The 22827-nt window shown below is 40.4% G+C and overlaps 1 protein-coding gene across 1 annotated transcript in view; it reads right to left on the bottom strand.

Moving 5' to 3' along the window:
- Positions 1–22827, bottom strand: part of RNGTT (RNA guanylyltransferase and 5'-phosphatase) — a 166395-nt gene that overhangs the window by 131207 nt on the left and 12361 nt on the right. The window contains exons 6-8 of the mRNA XM_063124890.1: positions 16757–17009; positions 11410–11519; positions 6826–6927 (exon numbers count right to left, since the gene is read on the bottom strand). Coding sequence (XP_062980960.1) covers positions 6826–6927; positions 11410–11519; positions 16757–17009 — 465 coding nt within the window. The remainder of the gene's footprint in view (positions 1–6825; positions 6928–11409; positions 11520–16756; positions 17010–22827) is intronic.

The raw sequence follows: 22827 nt of genomic DNA, 5'->3' as shown, positions 1-22827 counted from the left end.
ACTGAATGGGGATGATGCCATCTCTCACAGTGTTCTGAAGGGTCCCCAAATCTCTGTAATAGAGCGGGGGGAAGCTGCAACAGGGAGGCAGAATCAGTGAAAAATCTCCTCCCTCTGCATTCCACTGACAGAAGCCTCCATTGGATACAACCAAAGGTAACTTTATACAGATTCAGCAGAATTAAATGGTACAAAAAATTCAACAAGCTGCTGGGGGCGGTGTTACTATTATAAATGAGGAAGCTGCCTTATACCAGGTCAGAATATTTGTCTATATAGCCCAGTCATATCTACTCTAACGGCAAATGGCTCATCGGGGTCTTTCACATCACCTGCCACCTTATTCAAGCAATGTTCCCCACTGATGAGCTATGGTCCTCTCTCAATCAGTACCTCCCCCACTAAAAAGGCCCACATATAAAACACATGAGAAAGAGCCCTTCTGACTGACCGGCTAATTCATCTATGAAGGGACATAAAGCAGCCACCAAAAAGTAGGTATTTTCTCACTGTTAAGTGAAAAGTAAGGTGTGATAAATGGTCAGCACAAAAATATAATTACTTTATTCCAAAATTACTCTTTTTAGTTCAACATCAAAAGTCATGATCTTAAGACAATTGTAATTTGTTTAACTCCCTTTACAATGAAATCCTATTAATCTTTACTCAGATATAAACCTCATTGTATTCTATGAAACTTACTCCCAAGTATGTGTACATTTCGGGGGGGGGGGGGGCGGATGTCCTTCGGCACATATACCATGAGACTTTTTTTACTAAAACCTAAGAACATAAGAAAAGCCATGCTGAATCAGACCAAAGGTCCATCTAGTCCAGTACTATGTTAACACAGTGGTCAACCAGCTGTCAATCAGGGACCCAAAAGCAGGACACGGTGCAATAGTACCCTCCCATCCATGTTCCCCAGCAACTGGTGTCTATGGGCTTACTGCCTCTGTTACAGCTGATGCAATGAGTTACACAGATTTTTGTGAAGAGGCAGCCATTTTTAAATCCTCAAAATGCCTTGCCAAATGTCAAGTAATACATTTTAGGAATTGTAAAATGACCACCGTCTTACAAGGGTGAGCCAAGTGGGTCCCACAAAGAAGTACATGCCTGCTCAAGTAGGTATGTGGGGGCGGGGCAAGGACTGGAGTGGAGGACTGAAAGCAAGGTGGGGAGGAAAGGAGGGAGAGGGGCAGGGTGGGGAAAGGGAGCAGCCAGGGCAATAGCGAAGGCTGGGAAATGGAAAGGCTTTCCATGATTTAGCCAACACAATCTGGCCCATGATATTCTGCAGCAGCAGGAGGAAAGCATCCATGTACAATTGTCACACAGGGCCAGTGTGCGGGTTCTTCAGAGAGACAGTGATGTTCCAAAACCCACTCCCCTGGCTCTGGTTGTTCATGATGGACATTTTGTGCTTTCCAATGCCAGTATCTGAAGAGCAAAACAACGAAAGGCCTTTGTTCTCAGAGCCTTCCCTTCTAGGGTTTTTTTTTTTTTTTGCGGGGGGGGGGGGATTGCTCTGTTTATTTTTTCAGCAGGAGATTCACTTTAATTTCCCCCCCCCCGTGCTTTTGTATTTTCCCCCACCCTCATCTTCCTCCTCCTTTCCTTCCTCTTTATTTTCCTTCTTTGTTTTTTTCTCCTATTTCCCCCTCTTTTTCAGTCTACCTTTCTCCCCACCTCTTGCTTCTGGCCTTTTTCCTTCACAGCCCTGGAACTTCCCCTCACCAAGTACGTATACATTTAGGGAGAGTGAAGAACCTGTGTGTGTGCATGTAATAAAGAAGGTGGTGGTGGAGGATGCGATCGACAAGCCAAGCCTATGTAGGTCTGTTCAGAATGAAGTTCCATGTAACTGTGCATAGTACTGCAGCCTTAGCAAGGAAGGGGAAAACAGATGAAGGCAAGATTGGGGGATGGGGAGGGAGAGAGCTGGATGGGATATGCACAGCGATCCTATATAGGTCTAACTCAACCATACTAAGTCCCAAGTACAGTCCCAAGTCAGTCCCATGGGATTTACTCCCATGTAACTTTGCTAAGGATTGCAGCCTTGTACTCAGTTCCTTGGACAGGTTACTTATATCTGAGCCTCACCAGTATGCTACCATGAAACAGGTGTTTTGTTGCAGTAGCAAGTGTTGTGACTGGCCACACACCCATGGCAGCCATTTTGTGATAGTGCTTACCACATTCTCTCAAAATTCCATTTTGCTCGTGAGGCCCAAAAAAGGTGAAGACTCCTGCCCTATCGACACACAGTCCTTTGCCCTGCCCCTTGGCCTTTCCATGACCCTTCACCTTGGTGACATACACTTATTTGAATTTAGCAACCTTAATTCCAGCTATATCACCACTAGTGAGGAATGTTCAGTTTTTGTGAAATGGCACAACATGTCTTTGTACCATTTCACAAAGGTTACAATTTCAGTCTGGAGACGGTGGAGCATACCTTCTACAGTGTTAGACTATTATCCCATCAAACCCAGTAATGTCTATTCATACTGGCAGTGGGTGTCTTGGGTCTGAGGCAGAGGTCTTAGTTCTGCTTGCTGACCTCCTTTGTACCAGAGATTGAACTGTAACTACACCATGCAAAGCATGTTTTCTACTAATGAGCTACGTCCCTACCCGAGAGGATGGGTGGGGTTAAGCCAACATCCTTTGGCTATCTGTACACGTACATAAAGACAGGCAGGTCCACCTGCCCAGTTCAAATGATACTGCTGAGATTACGTAATTTCAAGAATAGGTGCATGAATGAGCTTGCTTTCCCCCCCCATTCCTTTTTGCTTTTATATTGTGTATACTATATTGTGTTCCTGCCTTCTTTATAATCTCTGTACAGCACTTAGAAAATTTCATAGGTTTTACAGGTGTTGTAATAGTAGTACGGGTAAAGCCAAACACAAGCAAAGGATTCCTAGACAGATCTTCAGAGAAGCTGGAAATTGCCTGCATCCCTACAGTTCAGTCCTAATCTACCATACCTTTTCTTTCTCCTAAATGTGTTTACCACCTCATTCATTAAAATGGATTGAGAGACTCCCAATTGTTTAACAATATCAACAACAAACGGACTACCCCACTCCTTACAGTGCGATCCTTAACATCTTTATTCAGAAGTAAGTTTCAATGTGTTCAACTGGATTTACTCTTAGGTTTAGGACTGAGTCTAAATTAAGAAGAAACTAAGAAAACATGGCTCGGAAACATACACACACACAATAATGGATTTTTTGAGAAAAGACTGTTGTGCTCAGTTCTGGGACTGAAAACTAATTCCTAGGCTGAACATGAGCTCAGATGTACCCTGTTCTCCTCCACCCCTTGCCACTATTAAAATGTTGTAGCCAATACAGAAAACCTATTACCTTTAGAAAAATATAGAAATGCTGAGCCCCCAGTGATGCAGTAACAATATAGACCCACAGGAACCAATTTCATTAACACCATTGCTAAGATATGGCATTTTTTACCTAATTTGTTCCAACTATTATTTTGTTCCAAGAAACAAATAATGCCTCGTTCACTGTGCTTATTGATCTATAAAATGCCTGTGCATTTGACATGTGATTTTGTGCTGAACAGTTTACCAACAAATGAAGGTCCAAAAGTTACCAAGATTTGATTAGTACAAATCACAAGTTAATTAGTTTCAAACTTACAACAGGACTTGCATGAAAACTAGTACACAAATGTCAATGCAATAGCCATTTTCCAGAACGGTCTATTTTATGTGGAATTGCCTTTTTGAAAACAATTCCCTCAAGCTAAACAAACATTGTCTGTCTCTCTACAATTTCAGGAAATCACAAGCACCTCAAAAGCATAACGATCATATTTGCCTAAAAATCTGACATCACTTAACTGCTTTTGGTCAGTTTGCAAGTTTCTGAACATAAAATGTAGGATTATCTTTCCCCTAGTGCCATAGGCAGCTAAAACACTTTTTAATATTGCCAATAGCTTTATTCTCCCAAAGATGGGTGCCTCATTACCTTCCTCACACTATTCCAGTCTAAACGTTCAACTCTACTCATTACAACAAACATCTGCTACAAACATTATTAATGAGATACGTATCTAGGGATTGAAGGAAGCTACTAACCACCTGGGCTAATTATACTTTTCATTAAAAAAGCCAACAGCACCAGCAAGTAGACAACCCGCCTCACCATATTGTGATAATTATCATAGTCATACAATTTCAGTTTTGATAACCTAGTCCCTTCCAAATTGGGTACTTCTGTAAAACCATACTTCCTTCAGCTGTCCCTGACATAAAGTATTATTTCTCATAACAGGGCCACAAGAATAATTTCTGTAATAGAAAAAAATAGTTTGCCTTTTAGATCTCTTTCTCATGAATATATTAGCATAGAAATATTTCACAGACAGCAGCAGCTTAATAAAAACTGATTTCAGTAAATTCATTATACGATTCATTTCATGGAACATTTAGTGGCAAAGGTTTAAAAGCTAAATTGTACAGACATTGAAAGTATATCTGAGGCTCTTCTTCTCCCCAAACTCCAAGTCAGAAAACAAGAGGGTACACACGGATATAGTAAAACACAAACATGCAAGCACAGCATGATTAAAATGTGATTGTATGTATTTCCAAGGAAAGAGGATGGAAATGGTACACTTTCTCAGGGCCTGGAGATCCCGGGGGGGGGGAATCCTAGGCTGCAACCCCATTACCATGAGGGGGAAAATTGAGGCTAGATTGCAGCTCATGCTTGAGGATATTTATGGAAACTTATTTCTCTGTATCTATGTACCAATTGTCCAGATCATGTGCTGAAGTCAATCAGAAGCACTATTAAAGCAAAACAAGCAATGTTCTGAACAGTGAGTTGCTGATTCAGGACAAAGTCTAGTGTGTTTGTGCAGTTAAACTAACAAATAATGAAAAGCACCAGAAATAAACATTCATAAAATGTTTACAGCCATGTTGGTCCATTAAAACATAAATAGAAACATCAGTACAGTAATAACTTTATAATGATCAACCAAAAAGTTACAAAATAGCAAGTTTTGTAGGACTCTTCTTCAGGTTGTATGTTACATAAAACAAAAGTAGTATATGGGGTAGGGGTGGCAGTGGTGGTGACAGAAAAGGCCTGTGTGGGGAATGATATTATTTCAGAAATGTAGAAAATGTAATTTCAGAATTAGAATAGAAACTGTTCTTCCATGAGTCATGAATATGTTTGGGATATTGTACTTGGGAGGGGATCAGTGTTAAAAGTTTGTACTGAGCCTTCCCACAAAATGAGTTTTCTCCCCTTCCAAAGCCTGCTTTTTGTAATCTTACCTGATGAAGAGATCTGCAGATATCGCAAGCTTGCACATTTGTTGCAGTCTTTTGGTTGGCCTAACAAAGGTATTACACTAATATGGATTTGGGATTTTTCTTGCAGGTACCTTTGTGTGTTTTTGTGACTATGAATACAAATTGCAGCCAAAAAAAATGTTTTTAGTTGACAAGTATTTTAACTAGCTTAAATACTGTCCTAATATTGAGCTTGAAACATTATTTGTTATGTCTCTGCCTTCAACTCTAAGTTATTTGTATAAGTTTTATTGGATGAGTTTCAGTTATTGAGGCCTGAGGATGTGGACAAGGTGCTTGGCCAAGTCCGATCGACCACCTGTATGTTTGATCCTTGCCCTTCATGGTTTATTACATCAAATAAGGAGGGGATCACTGGCTGGGTCCAGGAGGTTGTAAATGCCTCCTTGAGAAAGGGAGTGGTGCCGGCCTCTAAAGAGGCGGTAATCAGACCACTCCTGAAAAAGTCAAACCTGGACTGGGAAGATGCTAAAAACTATAGGCAAACTGTAGGCAAACATCCCCTTCCCAGGCAAGGTGCTTGAGCGGATGACAATTCCAGGTACTCTTGAATGAAACGGATTACCTAGATCCATCTCAAACGGGTTTCAGGCCTAGCTTTAGAATGGAAACTGCCTTGGTCGCCCTGTGGGATGACCTTTGCCGGGAGAGATACAGGGGGAATGTGACCCTGTTGGTTCTCCTGGACCTCTCAGCAGCTTTTGATACAATCGACCACGGTATCCTTCTGGATAGGCTGCCTGGGCTTGGAGTTGGAGGTACTGCGTCGCAATGTTTCCGCTCCTACTTGGATGGCCGATTCCAGAAGGTGATACTGGGGGATTACTGCTCTGTGCCGTGGCACCTACTCTCAAATTCCAAATTCACATGAAACAGAGTTCTAAATATTATTTAACAAGAAACCATGATTTTTGGTATTGCTCACCTAAGTCAGAACTGTGCTAGAAATGTTATCCAATTAATATGCAAGTCAATTAATAGTATCTCCAGGGGTTCACACATTTTGGCTTGGTAGCCAGCCATTATTTGTGATTACCACCAACTTGGTCCCTCCCTGGAAACTGGAGAGAGGGTCTTAACTTTGATGTAACACTGATCTTCAGAAGCTGTAAGACTTCTCACTGCTCTTAAGTGCTTCTAAAGCCAAGAATGATATCAGAAACAAGAACTCAACCATCCTTCTCCCAAGTCCCAGAGGTCAGGAATATCAGAAGCAGTATGCTAAGAGAAGATGTGCTGGGTTTACTACATAACAAGCAAGCTGAAAGTCTTCACAGCAAAGCTTTAACAATAGTATTGTAAACTAGTTCATTAACCTGTAAGCTGCGTGGCAGAAAAATCACACACTCACAAGGTCATACATGATGGATGAGCAATTTTCAGAACAATTTATGCTTGTTGTTTTGGGCTTCCTTGGTGAAGTTGTAATTTATAAAGAAACTTCAACTTACCGAGTTCCATCTGCTTTCCAGCTTACTTTGTACGGTTTCTGCTCTAAGAGTTTAATATTCTGCTCATCCATAGAAACAGGTTGTGCTCCAGGAAATCCAGTTCTAAGAGGTAGGAGAAAAGACTGCTATTAGTATCTGGCACCAACAATCTCCATTCTTGACCCTATTCTTAGTAATTGGCTTTCCTACAATAGTAACTTTCAAGCAAGAATATTTTTAAAAAGAAGCTGAAAGTGCTTACAAAATGTTTCGGATCTATAGTTAAAAGGGGGGGGGAATTGCAACCCACATACCTTCTGCTGGAGTTTCATAAGGTTCCTAAATTACAGGTAGCTTTTGCTGTAATTTAGTACACTGTGAGCTCACTAGCAGTGTGCCCCTTTGTGAGCACTTGACATTTGGAACTACAAAATTAAAGACTTCAGTTAAGTCTTGCTGATTTAGAGATTAAGGTTTGCCCACTATTAGTCAACGTGAAATTAGACAATGTCTGATAGCTATTGTACACCAGTGTAGAGAGATGCACTGACAATTGTCTTAATAAGCCTGCAAAGGAGACTCAAGTGAATGTTTTTATCTCATTTCCTTTAACAGACAATTTTTTTTTCATGCTAAGCGTTGTTTTATGACTACTGCTTTTGATATCTATAATTAAACTAGCAATAGCCAAGTGCCACCCAGGACTGCTGTATTGAATCTAGTTCAATACAGAAACATTAAACTAGATAGCAGTTCTAAAAGAATGATTATATTAACAGCAACTTGTGATAGCATGAGGCATGAATTCTGAAAGGCATGTCAGCCTTTTCTTAAGAGGAATATGCACCATTAAGGAAAATGAGATGTTTTAAAATTCGAATAAAGAGGCAAAAATGTAAGAAAAACATTAAATAAGCCATAACTCCCACAAATATAGCTAAACAATTTGTGAGAGCGGCATTTTGTTATTGTTGGTGGGAAAATAAGGTTATGCAAAGGTGTTATAAAAGAGTTCTCAGAATCAGACCTTCAGAGCCAAAAACATTCATCCAACATGTGCATAGACTGCAAAACTCCCAGTGAGCCTGGACATTTTATAATTTTAAGGCTGCAATCCTAATATAAATCAATATGGTCTATCCCCCATTGAACTTAAGTAGATTTACTTCTGAGTGAACTAGGATAGAATTCTGTATCATAGAATCATAGAATAGCAGAGTTGGAAGGGGCCTACAAGGCCATCGAGTCCAACCCCTGCTCAATGCAGGAATCCACCCTAAAGCATCCCTGACAGATGGTTGTCCAGCTGCCTCTTGAAGGCCTCTAGTGTGGGAGAGCCCACAACCTCCCTAGGTAGCTGATTCCACCGTCGCACTGCTCTAACAGTCAGGAAGTTTTTCCTGATGTCCAGCTGGAATCTGGCTTCCTTTAACTTGAGCACGTTATTCCGTGTCCTGCACTCTGGGAGGATCGAGAAGAGATCCTGGCCCTCCTCTGTGTGACAACCTTTTAAGTATTTGAAGAGTGCTATCATGTTTCCCCTCAATCTTCTCTTCTCCAGGCTAAACATGCCCAGTTCTTTCAGTCTCTCTTCATAGGGCTTTGTTTCTAGACCTCTGATCATCCTGGTTGCCCTCTTCTGAACACGCTCCAGCTTGTCTGCGTCCTTCTTGAATTGTGGAGCCCAGAACTGGACACAATACTCTAGATGAGGCCTAACCAGGGCCAAATAGAGAGGAACCAGTACCTCACGTGATTTGGAAGCTATACTTCTATTAATGCAGCCCAAAATAGCATTTGCCTTTCTTGCAGCCATATCGCACTGTTGGCTCATATTCAGCTTGTGATCTACAACAATTCCAAGATCTTTCTCGTTTGTAGTATTGCTGAGCCAAGTGTCCCCCATCTTGTAACTGTGCATTTGGTTTCTATTCCCTAAATGTAGAACTTGGCATTTATCCCTATTAAATTTCATTCTGTTGTTTTCAGCCCAGCACTCCAGCCTATCAAGATCACTTTGAAGTTTGTTTCTGTCTTCCAGGGTATTAGCTATCCCACCCAATTTTGAGTCATCTGCAAATTTGATCAGCGTTCCCTGCACCTCCTCGTCCAAATCATTAATAAAAATGTTGAAGAGCACTGGGCCCAGGACTGAGCCCTGCGGCATCCCACTCGTTGCCTCTCCCCAGTTTGAGAAGGTTCCATTGATAAGTACTCTTTGAGTCCGATTCTGTAGCCAACTGTGGATCCACCTAATAGTTGTTCCATCTAGCCCACTTTTAGCTAGTTTGTTAATCAGAATGTCATGTGGTACTTTGTCAAAAGCTTTGCTGAAGTCAAGATATATGACATCCACAGCATTCCCACAGTCCACAAGGGAGGTTATCCTATCAAAAAATGAGATCAAATTAGTCTGACAGGATTTGTTCCTGACAAATCCATGTTGGCTTCTAGTAATCACTGCATTGATTTCAACGTGTTTACAGACTGACTTCTTTATAATCTGCTCCAGAATTTTCCCAGGGATGGATGTTAGACTGACTGGTCTGTAGTTCCCAGGTTCCTCCTTTTTGCCCTTTTTGAAGATAGGGACAACGTTAGCCCTCCTCCAGTCGTCCGGCACCTCACCCATCTTCCATGATTTTGCAAAGATAATAGACAAAGGTTCTGAGAGTTCTTCCGCTAGCTCCTTCATTACTCTTGGATGCAGTTCATCGGGCCCTGGAGATTTGAACTCATTCAAGGAAATTAGGTGTTCTTTGACCATTTGTTTATCAATCTCAAACTGCAATCCTGCCCCCTCAACTTCTGCTTCACTTTTTCCAGGGGGGGTCATAGACCTGCTTTTGGGAGAAGATCAAGGCAAAGTAGGAATTGAGCACTTCAGCCTTTTCTTTGTCGTCTGTTATCAATTTACCATCCTCATTAAGCAGTTGAACCACCATTTCTTTCCTCTGTCTTTTACTACTCACGTATCTGAAGAAAGCCTTTTTATTGCTTTTAGCATCCCTCGCTAATCTCAGCTCATTCACAGCTTTAGCCTTCCTGACGCCATTTCGGCACTTCTGCGCCACTTGTCTGTACTCTTCTTTTGTAGCCTGGCCTTCTTTCCACTTCCTATATGTATCCCTTTTTGTTTTCAGGTCATCTCTAAGCTTTTTGTGGAGCCACATTGGTTTCCTCTGTTTTCTTCTATCTTTTCTCCCTGTTGGAATTGTTTGTAACTGTGCCTTTAAAATTTCCTTTTTTAAATACCCATCCTGCACTCCTTTTCTCATTAGGCTCCCTTGCCACAGGACCTTACTTATTATAGTAATGAGTTTATTAAAATCAGCTTTCCTAAAATCCAGAGTACGTGTATGGCTACGCTCAACTTTTGTCTCCTTCATAATCAAGAATTCAAGTATGACGTGGTCACTTTCCCCCAGAGTTCCTGTAACTGCCACTTTATCCACTAAGTCATCCCTATTGGTCAATAACAAGTCAAGGATTGCCGATCCTCTAGTTCCTTCCACCACTTTCTGTAGGAGAAAGTTATCACCCATACATGTCAGGAATTTCTTGGAAGGGCCGCTTTTGGCAGTAATGGTCTCCCAACAGATATCAGGGTAATTGAAGTCCCCCATCACTACTACATCACACTTCCTTGAAACACTGGCAATTTGTTTCTCAAAAGTTTCGTCCTCGTCTTCTCCTTGATTGGGTGGTCGGTAGTAGACTCCGATTATCATATTCTTTTTATTCCTAGCCCCATTTATTTTAATCCAGACGCTCTCGACGGGGCTCCCAATCTCATCCGCCTGTATTTCTGTGCAGGGATAAGTATTTTTAACATATAGTGCAACTCCACCTCCCTTTCTATTTCTTATGTTCTTTTTGAACAAGTTATATCCTTCAATTGCTATATTCCAGTCATGGGAGTCATCCCACCAAGTTTCAGTTATACCTATCAAGTTGTATTTGCCTTCATGTAATAAGAGTTCAAGTTCATTCTGTTTGTTTCCCATGCTCTGGGCATTAGTATATAGACATCGAAGACCACGTGTTTTATAGTCTGGCTTTGTTCCTACCTTGTTGCAGACACTATTTTGGGACACTGTTGGAGCTGTTCTCTGTACTGTGGTGCATTGGCCTTCATCCATTGTTGCCTCAAAATTTACGTCTCCCACCCCCGTAAGATTCAGTTTAAAGCCCTCCTGATGAAGTTCTTCATGCTGTGGCCGAACTCATTCTTTCCAACCCTTGTGAGGTGCAACCCATCCCTTGCCAGCAGTCCATGTTCCAATCATTGTTGCATTATCATAGTTTTTCAACAGACTAGTAGGTTACTCCACATAATTTCAAATATATAGTTTCAATCTTGTGCAAGTATAGATTAAAATTTCTGTCACCGTGCCACTTTTTGTTTTTCATATTGTGATCAAGATGTTTGAATGAATCAATTTAAAAGAAAGGAATGCTTTTATAGCCTTTATCTAAAGATGCCTACTATTGTGATATTTCACTTTTGTTGCCTAAAAAAGAAAGTAAAATTATAAACTATGCAACATTCAAGTCCCTATTTCGAGATTATACTAACTACATTTTAAAACATTTGTTCCATACCCTTTCCAACCACAAAACTGCTGGCATTTCTGTTGGATTTCTCCTAGCTTTGGTTGAGTTGTCACTTGGGTTACGTGCTTAACTGATATGCCTTCCAAGAACACTGCACCCTAAAAATAAACACATGTATACAACAGTGTTAGAATACAATAAGTAACAATCTGAAACAATCAACCAACACATATTGATGGTGCCATTCTACCCTCACATTAGGCTGCTTGGACAAGAATAGGATACCAACCAGTTTCTTTTGAGCCAGTGCCCTTTTTACACCATGGGGAGCATCCCATCTTCTTCTCACCACCGTCACTGTAACCTGACAATGATTTGCACAAGGCCACAGAGTGCTTCATAGTTGTGCAGGGATATGAACCCAGTTCTCTTTAATCATACTATTTATTATACCATACTAGCAACATGGAAGGTTTTATCATAGGCAAGCAAAACTTCTAGCAGGCTGCTATAATATTTATTTATTTATGACATTTATATCCCTGTGTTTCATCCAAGGCAGTGTGCATTTTATCCTCACAAAACCCTTGTGAGGTAGGTCAGGCTAAGAGTCAGTGACTGGCCCAAAGTCATCCAGTGAACTTCATGGCCAAGTGGGGGGTTGAATCTCCCCAGTCCTAGTCCAACACACTAACCACTACAATCTGGAGAGAGGGACAGTGGAGGCAAGACTGGCTTCATAGACCCTAATCCAGTCCTGATCACACATTCCTCTCAGAAAAGTTACTATTGTACAATGTACAGAAACACATCAAAAGAACCTGCAAGGTATCCTGTTATTTTCCCCTGTATGTATCTGCTGTATAAATCACAGTAAATCCATCTTGAGAAAGTGAGTACAGGACCTGGATGATATCTAAAATTGACTTTATTTCTGAAACTCCTCAGGAATCACATCATGTCTGAAGTGACTTTTCAAAGAATGCGAATATATGCTGTTTATTCTGCCAAACCTATCTTATGAAGCTGTTTATAGCGAGGAATTAAGGACAGGAAAAAGCCCTTTTCATCCTAAGATTCCCACAGTTTGCATTCTGCAAAAGCCATACTATCTTCTCTTATCTATATATCTACGAACTCGGTTATTCTGTATTAACTTAAACTTAACAATTAACTTACAAGATTTCAATTACACTAACATGTTTTTCTGTTGTCACTTTGATAAACATTGAAATGTGTGTGTGTATATATATAACTGAAGTCTAATTTGTTTTCTAATGCCCCCAGAGGTGCACATCTTGAAATCAAATTTGAACTATTTGGTCCTTCAAGGAGCCAAGTGTCTGCCAGTGAAGCAGTTTTGTTATCATGTATTAAGAACGCCGAGGACTGATCAAGCGCAACGGTGCGCTGAACCAAAGCCACCTACTTCAGTTCATGCCAGAACACTATAGAAGCAAGAAGCAATGGTAACGCTTCATGAAACTATCAGCTACATGGGGGTGGCATTAAGCAAGGTATTACACTGTGAAATATTTCCAGTAAATATCTGCTTAGTTTAACTTGTGAGTTCAAAACACACCAGGAATATTAATTTATTGAAACATTTAGCCTAACAGCACCTTTGCTTTTCTTTTAGAATATTAACCACTATACACACTAAAAATTACCTGACAAACACTTTTCTCTATATTTCTGTATTTCTAGAGTACATTCAGAAATAGGCTACATCCTTCTCTACTTAGCAGCTAGCAAAGTAGAATCTGTCGACCAAACATGCAACAGAATTCCTCTCCCCTACACAACTTGACAAAGAGTGCATTCAAAGCTGTAATCTCTTCATCTTTGAATTCTACTTTAATTATTGATATGCTTATTCGCACAATTTTGCTTTATGGTTTTTCAAATGACTAGGTGATAAAATGCGAAAGAGCCACTGAACTACATAACTGTTTCGGTGCTCTAGTTCTGAATTAACAACTCAGAATAGAGCCTTGTTTAGATAAAGGAAGATGCAGTCTCCTTTGTTGATAGCAGATTATTTGGGGAAAGTGTGAAGATGCAAGTTGAAATGAGGAAAGAAAGCAACCATTGCCACAATCCAGAATTCACCTCTAGGTGAACCAAGGAGATTTTGTCCCTTTTAACTTCCCTAACGCAGCATTACAATCCACTTCTGAAATTCCAGAGTTCCAAAAGGTCCTTCTATATAATATGAGCTGCAACTAATCTGCCCTCATAGCAACTGTTTAGAACTTGCTGACCTGTGACCAGAAAAGGGAAACCAACGAAAATGTGAACTGTCATCAACACCTGCTGCTGCTTCCCCAACAGGGATTAGGCCCATCCCTCGCACTGCATATTTAAAGACCAGATACACCTTTAAACACAAATGGGCAGGGGGGAGTTCTAGAGAGGCTCTTTTCCTTTCAGCTTCATCTTTTGATTCATGGTCTAAGGTTGGGGTCAGGGTGAATGGACAAAAAGAGCATGGATAATAAGAGGGAGGGAGCTGCATTTTGGCAGAAATAGAGTAACAGGGATAAGCATTAGCGAGTGGAAACCAATTCTTATTTTTAATTTGCCCTCCTTTGTTTCATTAAGCCACCTTTACACCTAATACTTCAGATTGTGTGTTCTTTGGCAACTGAGACAAATACTGATGAAGTGGCTGCAAACAGCCCTCAGGAGAATGCAGGATATAAAATTAATAAAGTCAAATCCTTGCTGGGCATGCCATTATTCACACATTTTTCTTGCTATCGGTGGCAGTTTCATCTATCTTCTCATGCAGGATCACTACAAAGATTAAACATTTACTAGTGTTGAGTATTTAGAAACAGTTGGAAACAGCAGCACTATATATGTTTTGAAATGAGATGTTGGCTACCTTCTTATGTTGCCGAGTTTTATACCCGAGTTCAGAGTTACTAACGGTAAGTAAAAATAAAGGTCCCTCTGACAGTCTATTTAATAGTCTTGCCAAGTTTAAGAAAGCCATAAAGACTGATCTCTTCTGGCAGGCCTACCCAGCTGTGTTTTTTTTAACATGCCCAATTGTTATTTTAATATTGTATCAGTTTTATATGTTTTCAACCAGTTTTATGCATTTTACTGTGATTTTGTATTTAATGTTCCCCGCCTCAATCCAGAGGGAGAGGCGGGTAAGAAATAAATATTCTATTCTATCCATTCAGAAAAGCAGAGCATACACTGCTGTGAGTGTACTGCTTCAGAAAGCAGGTGAGGGACTGAATGTTTGAATTTTCCCCCAAACCAAAAAATGCATCTGGTAAGATAACATGTCCGAGAGAAGGATTCTAGCCTACCTAACTTGCTAGGTTCTTATGTGTAGAAATGGATAAACAATACCCCCCACCACTTGCATTCTGATGTGAATCAGACACAGGAAAGCTGTAAAGGCCTCGTGTTTACCAAGCTCAAACACACATTCATGTTCAATTAGCGGTTATGTGCATTTGTATATGCTGCAAATTTAACTGAAAGTTCAAGGGAGAACAAATGTCATTATGTTTTATGGCAGAAAGCGAGACCATAAAAACCGTAAACCTAACTGTTATTTTCTAGTACGTTAATAGCTACAACAAGCAGATAAAATATAGAGAATGTGAAACCCTAACTGATAAAATACAAAAGTGGAATCTATTTGCTGTAGTCACATTCAAGCAAAAATTATAGCTAAACAATTCAACACAGAAATCTATTTATTTTTAAAACTCCACATTACTGCTTGCCAAATCATCTAAAAGAGAAACAGTTACGTGCAATTTGTATACCAATTTGAGAAACGTTCAAAATTTCAATTTCACGGCTAGTTGAAAAGCATCAGAGTTCTGCAGCTTGTGGCTGTCAAACGTATTTGGGTTCGGGGGCTGAATTACGCCCTGACTCTTTCCCATCAAAGACTCTTCAGCTGAGGTATCAAATGAATTAAAACTCCCAGCATCTTGGCCCGGGGGGAGGGGGGGTTGTTCTATATGTGTGGGCTTTCCCTGGCTGGGGGAAATCCTTCCATCCCTACCTCCATTAAGAAGGATTCGGGCAGGCAAAACACTTAGCCTACTTCCCCCCTTCCCCCTTCACATTTAAGAAGAATCCAGACGATTATCTCCAACCCCTCATACAAGATAACAGTGAGGACTCTTCTCTCCACTAGCTTCATTCCCTTCACATTTGGGCAGAGGAAACGGCATGAAGTCTGGGGGGAAACTTGGGGGGGGGGGGCAGACGAGGAAGCCCTGCATGCTGCTTTCACCCCACAGGCCAGAAACATTTACAATTCCAATGCTATATGTGCCAAAATTTAAGTTTTAAGAACAAAAAACAAAGGTGATTTTTATAATTTTATGTATCCAGGATTCCTGTACTGGCTGTATCCTTCCTGCACCACAAACCTATTCAAAAAAATAAAGCACTAATTCTGCAAGCAAAATTATTAAATTCTAGAGGGCAGCAATATTAGTAAACTATTATTAGGATAGCAGGTTTTTATTGTTGTTTACTGGTACTTGTTTTATTAATATTGTAATCTGCTCTGAGCTCCTTTTGGGAGTAGGGTAAGGCATAAGAATTTTAAAGAAATCTTAAGCAGCAGCAACCCTAAGCAAATAGTACAGTGTAATAGATGCAAACAACAATCAAACTCTGTATTAGTTTATGATTGAGTCTGAGGCTTTTTGGATTAAGGTTCTTGTGGTTCATGAACGACAGCAATAGGGAAGCATTGAACAGTGCAGTGGAAGAACAGAAACACCAACCAAAGCAGAAACAAGGCTATTTCCAAGTTTCCCTTGCAAATTTCGAGCAGCTCATGATATCGCTCCCCCCTATCCAACATGGACCCCTTACACAACATCACCAGGTAAGACTGGACACCATCCAAGACACTATGGCTGGAATCCAAATAGCTATTTAGTTCAAGGGTAGGCAGAAGGTAGATCTCCAGATGTTTTGGACTTCAACTCCCAGAAGTCCCTGGAACATGCATTGCCAATGGTGAGAAATGCTGGGAGTTGGTTCAAAACTACTTGGATTGATGTGTCAAGATATGACTTGCTTTTCCTCATCAACAGGAAATCCCATCCCACCTTCCCCAGCAATTCAGAAGTGGCCTAGAAGAGAATAAACAGCTATATCCAAACTTTGGTGCCCACAACATAAATGTCTTATGTGCCAATTCCCCTTCCTTCATCTTGGCTGCACTTGGTGCAGAATCTGTTTACTGTTTACATTACAGCAGCAATTCTGCAGTTGCAGTGTGACAACTGTAGGGAAAGCACATCCCTAATTCTATGCAACTCTAAATAAATGTATCAAGCTCTAATTAGCATAATACTATTAATAGCGACAGAAGCTCTTTTCTGGATAAGATTACCAGTTTCAAGTGTTCTTTTTTTCTTTTTCGGACAAAGGAAGTTGATGCACCAGCTTCCGATTCTGGGGTTGCTGTCTTGCAATTATCCTCCTCATCCTCCTCTTCATCTTCATCAAAGCACCACTCTGGTAAGGGAGGAGGTGCTGGTGCATCCTCTGCATCACCATAACGACGAAAGAGCTCTTTCAAGTAATCACCTTTGTAGATACCCGGTGGCCTGGCTTGGGCAAAAGTAGCCACTGCTGCTTCAATACTGCAACCAAGTACAAGTTGAATGAGTGAATTGTAAATATGGAAATAGGTATTCAGAAAGAGTGACAAAAAACCAAGAATGTATGCCATGTAGCAAGAAAGTAACAGCCTTGTTGCAAATCCCAAGGGAAGGCAAAGGATGTTTGCGCCTAACCAAAAGGCACTGAGCTAGCGGTGACCAAGACAGAGATCTTGGGGTTGTGGTGAACAGCTCAATGAAAACGTCAACCCAGTGTGCAGCTGTTGTAAAAAAGGCAAACTCCATGTTAGGCATTATGAGAAAAGGAATTGAGAATAAAACTGCCAATATCATACTGCTTTTATACAAACCTATGGTGCAACCACACTTAGAATACTGTGTACAGTTTTGGTCACCACACCTAAAAAAAGATATTGTAGAGCTGAAAAAGTGTAGAAAAGAGAAACTAAAATGATCAAGGGGCTGAAGCATCTCCTCTGTCAGGGAAGGTTACGACAGCTGGGATAGATAAACTTGGGGGGAAAGGAGGCTAAGTAGAGACATGGTAGTGGTGTACAAAATTATGCATGGTGTAGAAAATTTGGATAGGGAGACATGTTTCTCCCTCTCTCATAATACTAGAACCCAGGGTCATCCCATTAAGTTGGTTGGTGGGAGAGTTGGGGCAGATAACTGTACAGCACCATGTACATTGATGGTGCTATATAAATAAATAATAATAAAATAATAATAATAAAAGAACTTCACATAACTATGGATGATTTTAAAAGAGAGTCAGATAAATTTCTGGAGATTATCAATGGCTACTAGTCCTGATGGCTAGTAGCCATTATACATAATGGCTACAATAATGGAGGCAGCAAGCCTATATACACCAGTTACTGCAGAACATGGACAGGAGGGTGCTGTTGCACCTGTTTCCTGCTTGTAGGTTCCTGGTCAACAGCTGGAACCTACAAGCAGGAACAGAGAGCTGGACTAGATGCACCATTGGTCTGATCCAGCATGGTTCTTCTTATGTTTTTATGTACCTGCAGGGCTCTCAAAGATGCCCACCTATTTCAACAAGCCTTATTCAGAACATCACCAAAACCATGAGAAGCCTAGGCCTGCATTACTGACACTGGGAACTCTGAGCAACCAATGACAGGCAGAGATCACAGCTGTTACTGACCAGACAGCATACCAGCTGCAATTCTGCTGAATAGGAATGCTGGAAAAACCCACATCTGATTCAAGTAAGTTTGGATTTCTATGAAGCTGGCCTGCAGATTCTGCAGCAAACTGTCTGGATTCCATGGTCTCGCCAGCCATTATTTTCACTTTTGGAGGAGATTTGCACTAATTCACATTTGTGCGGACTTGCACAAATGTGATAATCCACATTAGTTGCTAATTAGCACTAATGTGCAGTTAACGCAATTAGCACTTTTGCGCTCATGCATATTAGTAGAACGAACTTTGGGGGGGATTCAATTCCATCAATGAGCGGACAGAACTGATAATCCAGAAATCACAAGCAGAACAGATTTAACAAAATCGTACCTTATTGCTGAATAACAACCCCAGGGGCCAGATCCTGGTGCCCAGATAACACCCTGCCAACTTTAAGAGGTCTTAGGCAGCATACCCCTATTGAACTGCACCTTATAAAAGTGGATTTTATTTACGTGCCTTATTGATAAGTCAAGAGAGAATTAAATTGTTTACTTCTTAGGCTATGTACCCTAGATATATATAGATATTTCCCCATAAATGCAAAGCAAAGTGAAAATGACTAATAATACATAGTTCGCTTCAGCTAAAGAAGCTCTGTCTCATGTTAAGAAGCTGCCTTGCATTTTCTTGGAGCGCAACCATCTTGGGGGACTGCAAGCTGGCTACTAAAGAAGAACATGCAGCAACACTCCCAGCAATTAACTGCAGGGCTCTCCATCTAAAGGTCTTTCCTGTAAAACTCATTTCAGCATTCACGACGCATTTACAGCTTTCCTGCTTCATGTGCTTAAGGGATAAATATAGATAGACTATTCTACAGGGAACACATTTTTCCATCAGTAAAAAACGTTTGCAGGTTGAAGAACAATGTCACAAAGGGGACTTTTCTAAAGAAGATGCACCCACTCTATGTAATTGCCCCCTTAAGGAAATTCTCCCAATAGATCCACCATCCCAGTTTTTAGTAAACTGTATTTTAAACCTGCTGCATCATCACACAATGGCTTTCCCTTATAGAAAGTGACAGAGATAAACAGGTTTAATGACTACAATTAGCTACTTGCCAGAAGAAAGCTATCTAACAGTTTGAGAAGATCTTTCTTAATAAAACACACACATATATATTTCTCAGATAATTTCCAGAGGGGAAGCATTGTTATTTTGTGGCAGCACTATCCATCCGTTTTGCATTTAATTCCCCTCTGACCAACCACATACTCAGGAGACCATATGTGCATATGCCTGCTAATTTAGGATAACCCTTCATACATCTGATGAAGTGGACTCCGGTCCGCAACAGCTTATACCATAATAAATGTAATGGCCTTTTAGGTGCCACAAGATTTTTTGATGTTTTTCCTGAAATACATGTGAACAACACTATGATGATACGAATCTTCATGTGAAATAATAGTAATGACGGTGAGATATTTCTTGGGTGGGTACATGTGGGATTTTAAACCATCCTTACTATTTAAGTAAGATAAGCTATGTTGATGGCTATTGTTTTTCAAAATGCATTTATGACAGCAATTTCTTAATTGACTGTAATTGAGTTACTTGCATTTGTGAATATATATATGAATGAACACATTTATATTTATTCTTAGTTTAAAATAGAATTTTTTTTAAAAAATTGACCATCTCACCCAAATGCTAATCTTATCTGCTGTTATAGTGGGGCATTTACCCTAAAAAGGATAGGGGAATAACTTGCCCTTTTGTTTGCCACTTTGGCAGAACATGTGGCTTAAAAATGCTTTACACACATAAAGTTTCTCCGCAATGGGCAAATCAAATTTCATCCAACCTTCAAAACCACTATGTCAACCTTCAAAACCTGCTATGAGGTAACAGAGCTCCATGGACATCTACAAAACTGCAATGTTTACAAGATACCGCCAGTACTTTCATGCCTGGTATGTTGATTCGTTAACTCAAAATATCACCTGAATTCAAGATTTAATATTAATTTATTTGATCAGAACAGGCAAGACAAGGACTGATCAAAAGTTTTACCAATGCAACGTAGCATACAGAAAATGGGTTAAGAATACGCTGGCCAATTTCAGGATACGAAAGGGCACAAAGGACTGCCCTGAAAGTGACTGCACTGGCAAAGAGAGTACATAATTTTCTGATGGCCCCAGACATGAAACTTGTAGACGACGCTTCCCATCCAATTAATACTATAGTCAGAGGTACAATCAGAGCCTCCAGCAATACCCAACAGGTTGCTTCAGCCCAATTCTCTTGCTCCCTGCAGCTTCCATTGTGCAAATGGTGGGTCCCACCAATTCCACAGCACAAGCGGGACAGATAACTTGCACAACAGAGATTTAACCCAGAGAAAGCCCCTTGTACGAGCTCCGCCAAACTGCCCTGTTCCAAAAAACTGAGCATTTTCACTTGTTGCCATTTGACCCTGGAAGCAAAAAATCTCCACTCTGATAGCGAGAACTGGAAGAGGCATAAGAGCCCCATAGGATACTGCCCTATGGATGCATAAACTGTAAAGTAACCTATGAAAGCACAGGAAGGATGCCATGTGAGCCTTGCAGAATAAGGCAGTAGGAGAAATCTGAGATCAGAAAAATCTTAATGTGAATTTAAGAGGGAAATTATACTCAGTGTTTAATATTCTCCTGTAAAACCTTTCTTTTCAATAAAAACTAAGTATCTTTTGGGAAAAGCTCCTTTGTGTGTGGGGGCGGGATGGTATTGTATGCAGGTTTTCAGGGGAAACCTGCTTACAAAATACAGATTTTCAGGGGGAAGGAGCTGAAATAAGTGGGCAGTTGCAAAAGTCATGGCACTGCTTAGTATTTTTATGCTAATAGTCTATGGGAAGGACCAGTAATGTGCCATGTTAAAAATATGGCAGGACATAAATAATCCATGTATAGCTTATAACGACAAACACAGAAAAACAATTTTCTGATAAACAGAAGAATCTCCTCAGTGGCATAACTAACATGCCCAATGGCTAAAAGAGAGAGCTAGAAAATTAAAGCTAGAAATATGGAAAGCATGAAATCTACTGAAGCAGTTTACCAAAGCAAAGCAATAGCAGGCTTGTATGAATTTTTAAGCACTTACAATCAGAGCAAATATTATAATGTAGGAATGATTTAGTTCAGCAAGATGCACATATGGAAAAAAAACAGCATCTAAATGCATGGGATCCAAAGGTTCAAAAAATTATGTCTGCCATGTAGCCTTCTGACTGAGTGGGAGGAGTACGTTTCCCACCTTCTGCCTAACAGGAAGGAATAAGGACTTCATAATTTACTTCCAAGTTAAGGAACGTGGCTGGCAGTTTCTCAGCAGCCATCAACACTTATTTGTTCCCCTAGATTCTTGAACCACATAATTTGCAGGTGGGAATGCCCCCCCCACACACAAAAAATGCAGTCATGTACAGCCTGAACCCACCACCATGCAGGTAAAACATTGCCGGTACGTTCTTAAACTCAAGCAAATTGTGTAATGAGGCCAGCAGAAAATGAAAAAAAAAAGCATAGAATCATAGAATAGAAGAGTTGGAAGGGGCCTATAAGGCCGAGTTCAACCCCCTGCTCAATGCAGGAATCCACCCTAAAGCATTCCTGACAGATGCTTGTCCAGCTGCCTCTTGAATGCCTCTAGTGTGGGAGAGGCCACAACCTCCCTAGGTAACTGGTTCCATTGTCACACTGCTCTAACAGTCAGGAAGTTTTTCCTGATGTCCAGCTGGAATCTGGCTTCCTGTAATTTGAGCCCATTATTCCGTGTCCTGCACACTGAGAGGATCAAGAAGCGATCCTGTCCTTCCTCTGTGTGACAATCTTTCAAGTATATGAAGAATGCTATCATGTCTCCCCTCAATCTTCTCTTCTCCAGGCTAAACATGCCCAGTTCTTTCAGTCCTGCCTCATAGGGCTTTGTTTCCAGACCCCTGATCATCCTCGCTGCCCTCCTCTGAACACGCTCCAGCTTGTTTGCGTCCTTCTCGAAGTGTGGTGCCCAGAACTGGACACAATACTCAAGATGAGGCCTAACTGAATTTTATGTAACCAGCACTTACATAAAATTTAGCTTCCCGGCATTACTGGAGAAGACTAGTGTGTAGCACCTGTGAAAAATTTCCACATTGACTTTTTACTGTACAAAGCGCGGGGAAATGTATCAATACCATTTTAAGTTTTCTTGAAAATAATGCCATTACTTGTTAACTCTATGTTTCTTGCATATGATCCTAAACAAAATATCAGAAGCCATATAATAATCCTACACTAAAATGCACACAAGGGGTACATACCATTGCCATGTAGCATTATTCTGTACCCAAACCAGACTAAATAATAGTAAATTCACCTGGTTTGCACATTGTTTTAACTATTTTAATTGTTTTTACTGCTTTTAAATTATATATTGGTTTTAACTGGATTAATGGTATAATTTGTCTTTAGCTGTGTATATGTATTGTTTTATATTGTATGATTTTATCTGTACGCCGCCCTGAGATCCTAGTGATATAGGGCGGGATACAAATGTTTTAAATAAATAATAGTAATATCTTCTATCTTGTAGTAATACAATCCATCAACTACTGTTCAACAATATTATTTTGCCACATTAA

Source organism: Elgaria multicarinata, chromosome 4 (assembly GCF_023053635.1).
Source record: "Elgaria multicarinata webbii isolate HBS135686 ecotype San Diego chromosome 4, rElgMul1.1.pri, whole genome shotgun sequence".
NCBI classification, from domain to species: Eukaryota; Metazoa; Chordata; class Lepidosauria; order Squamata; family Anguidae; genus Elgaria; species Elgaria multicarinata.
Note: the sequence above shows the minus strand (reverse complement) of the source record. Positions and strands in the feature narration are given on the sequence as shown.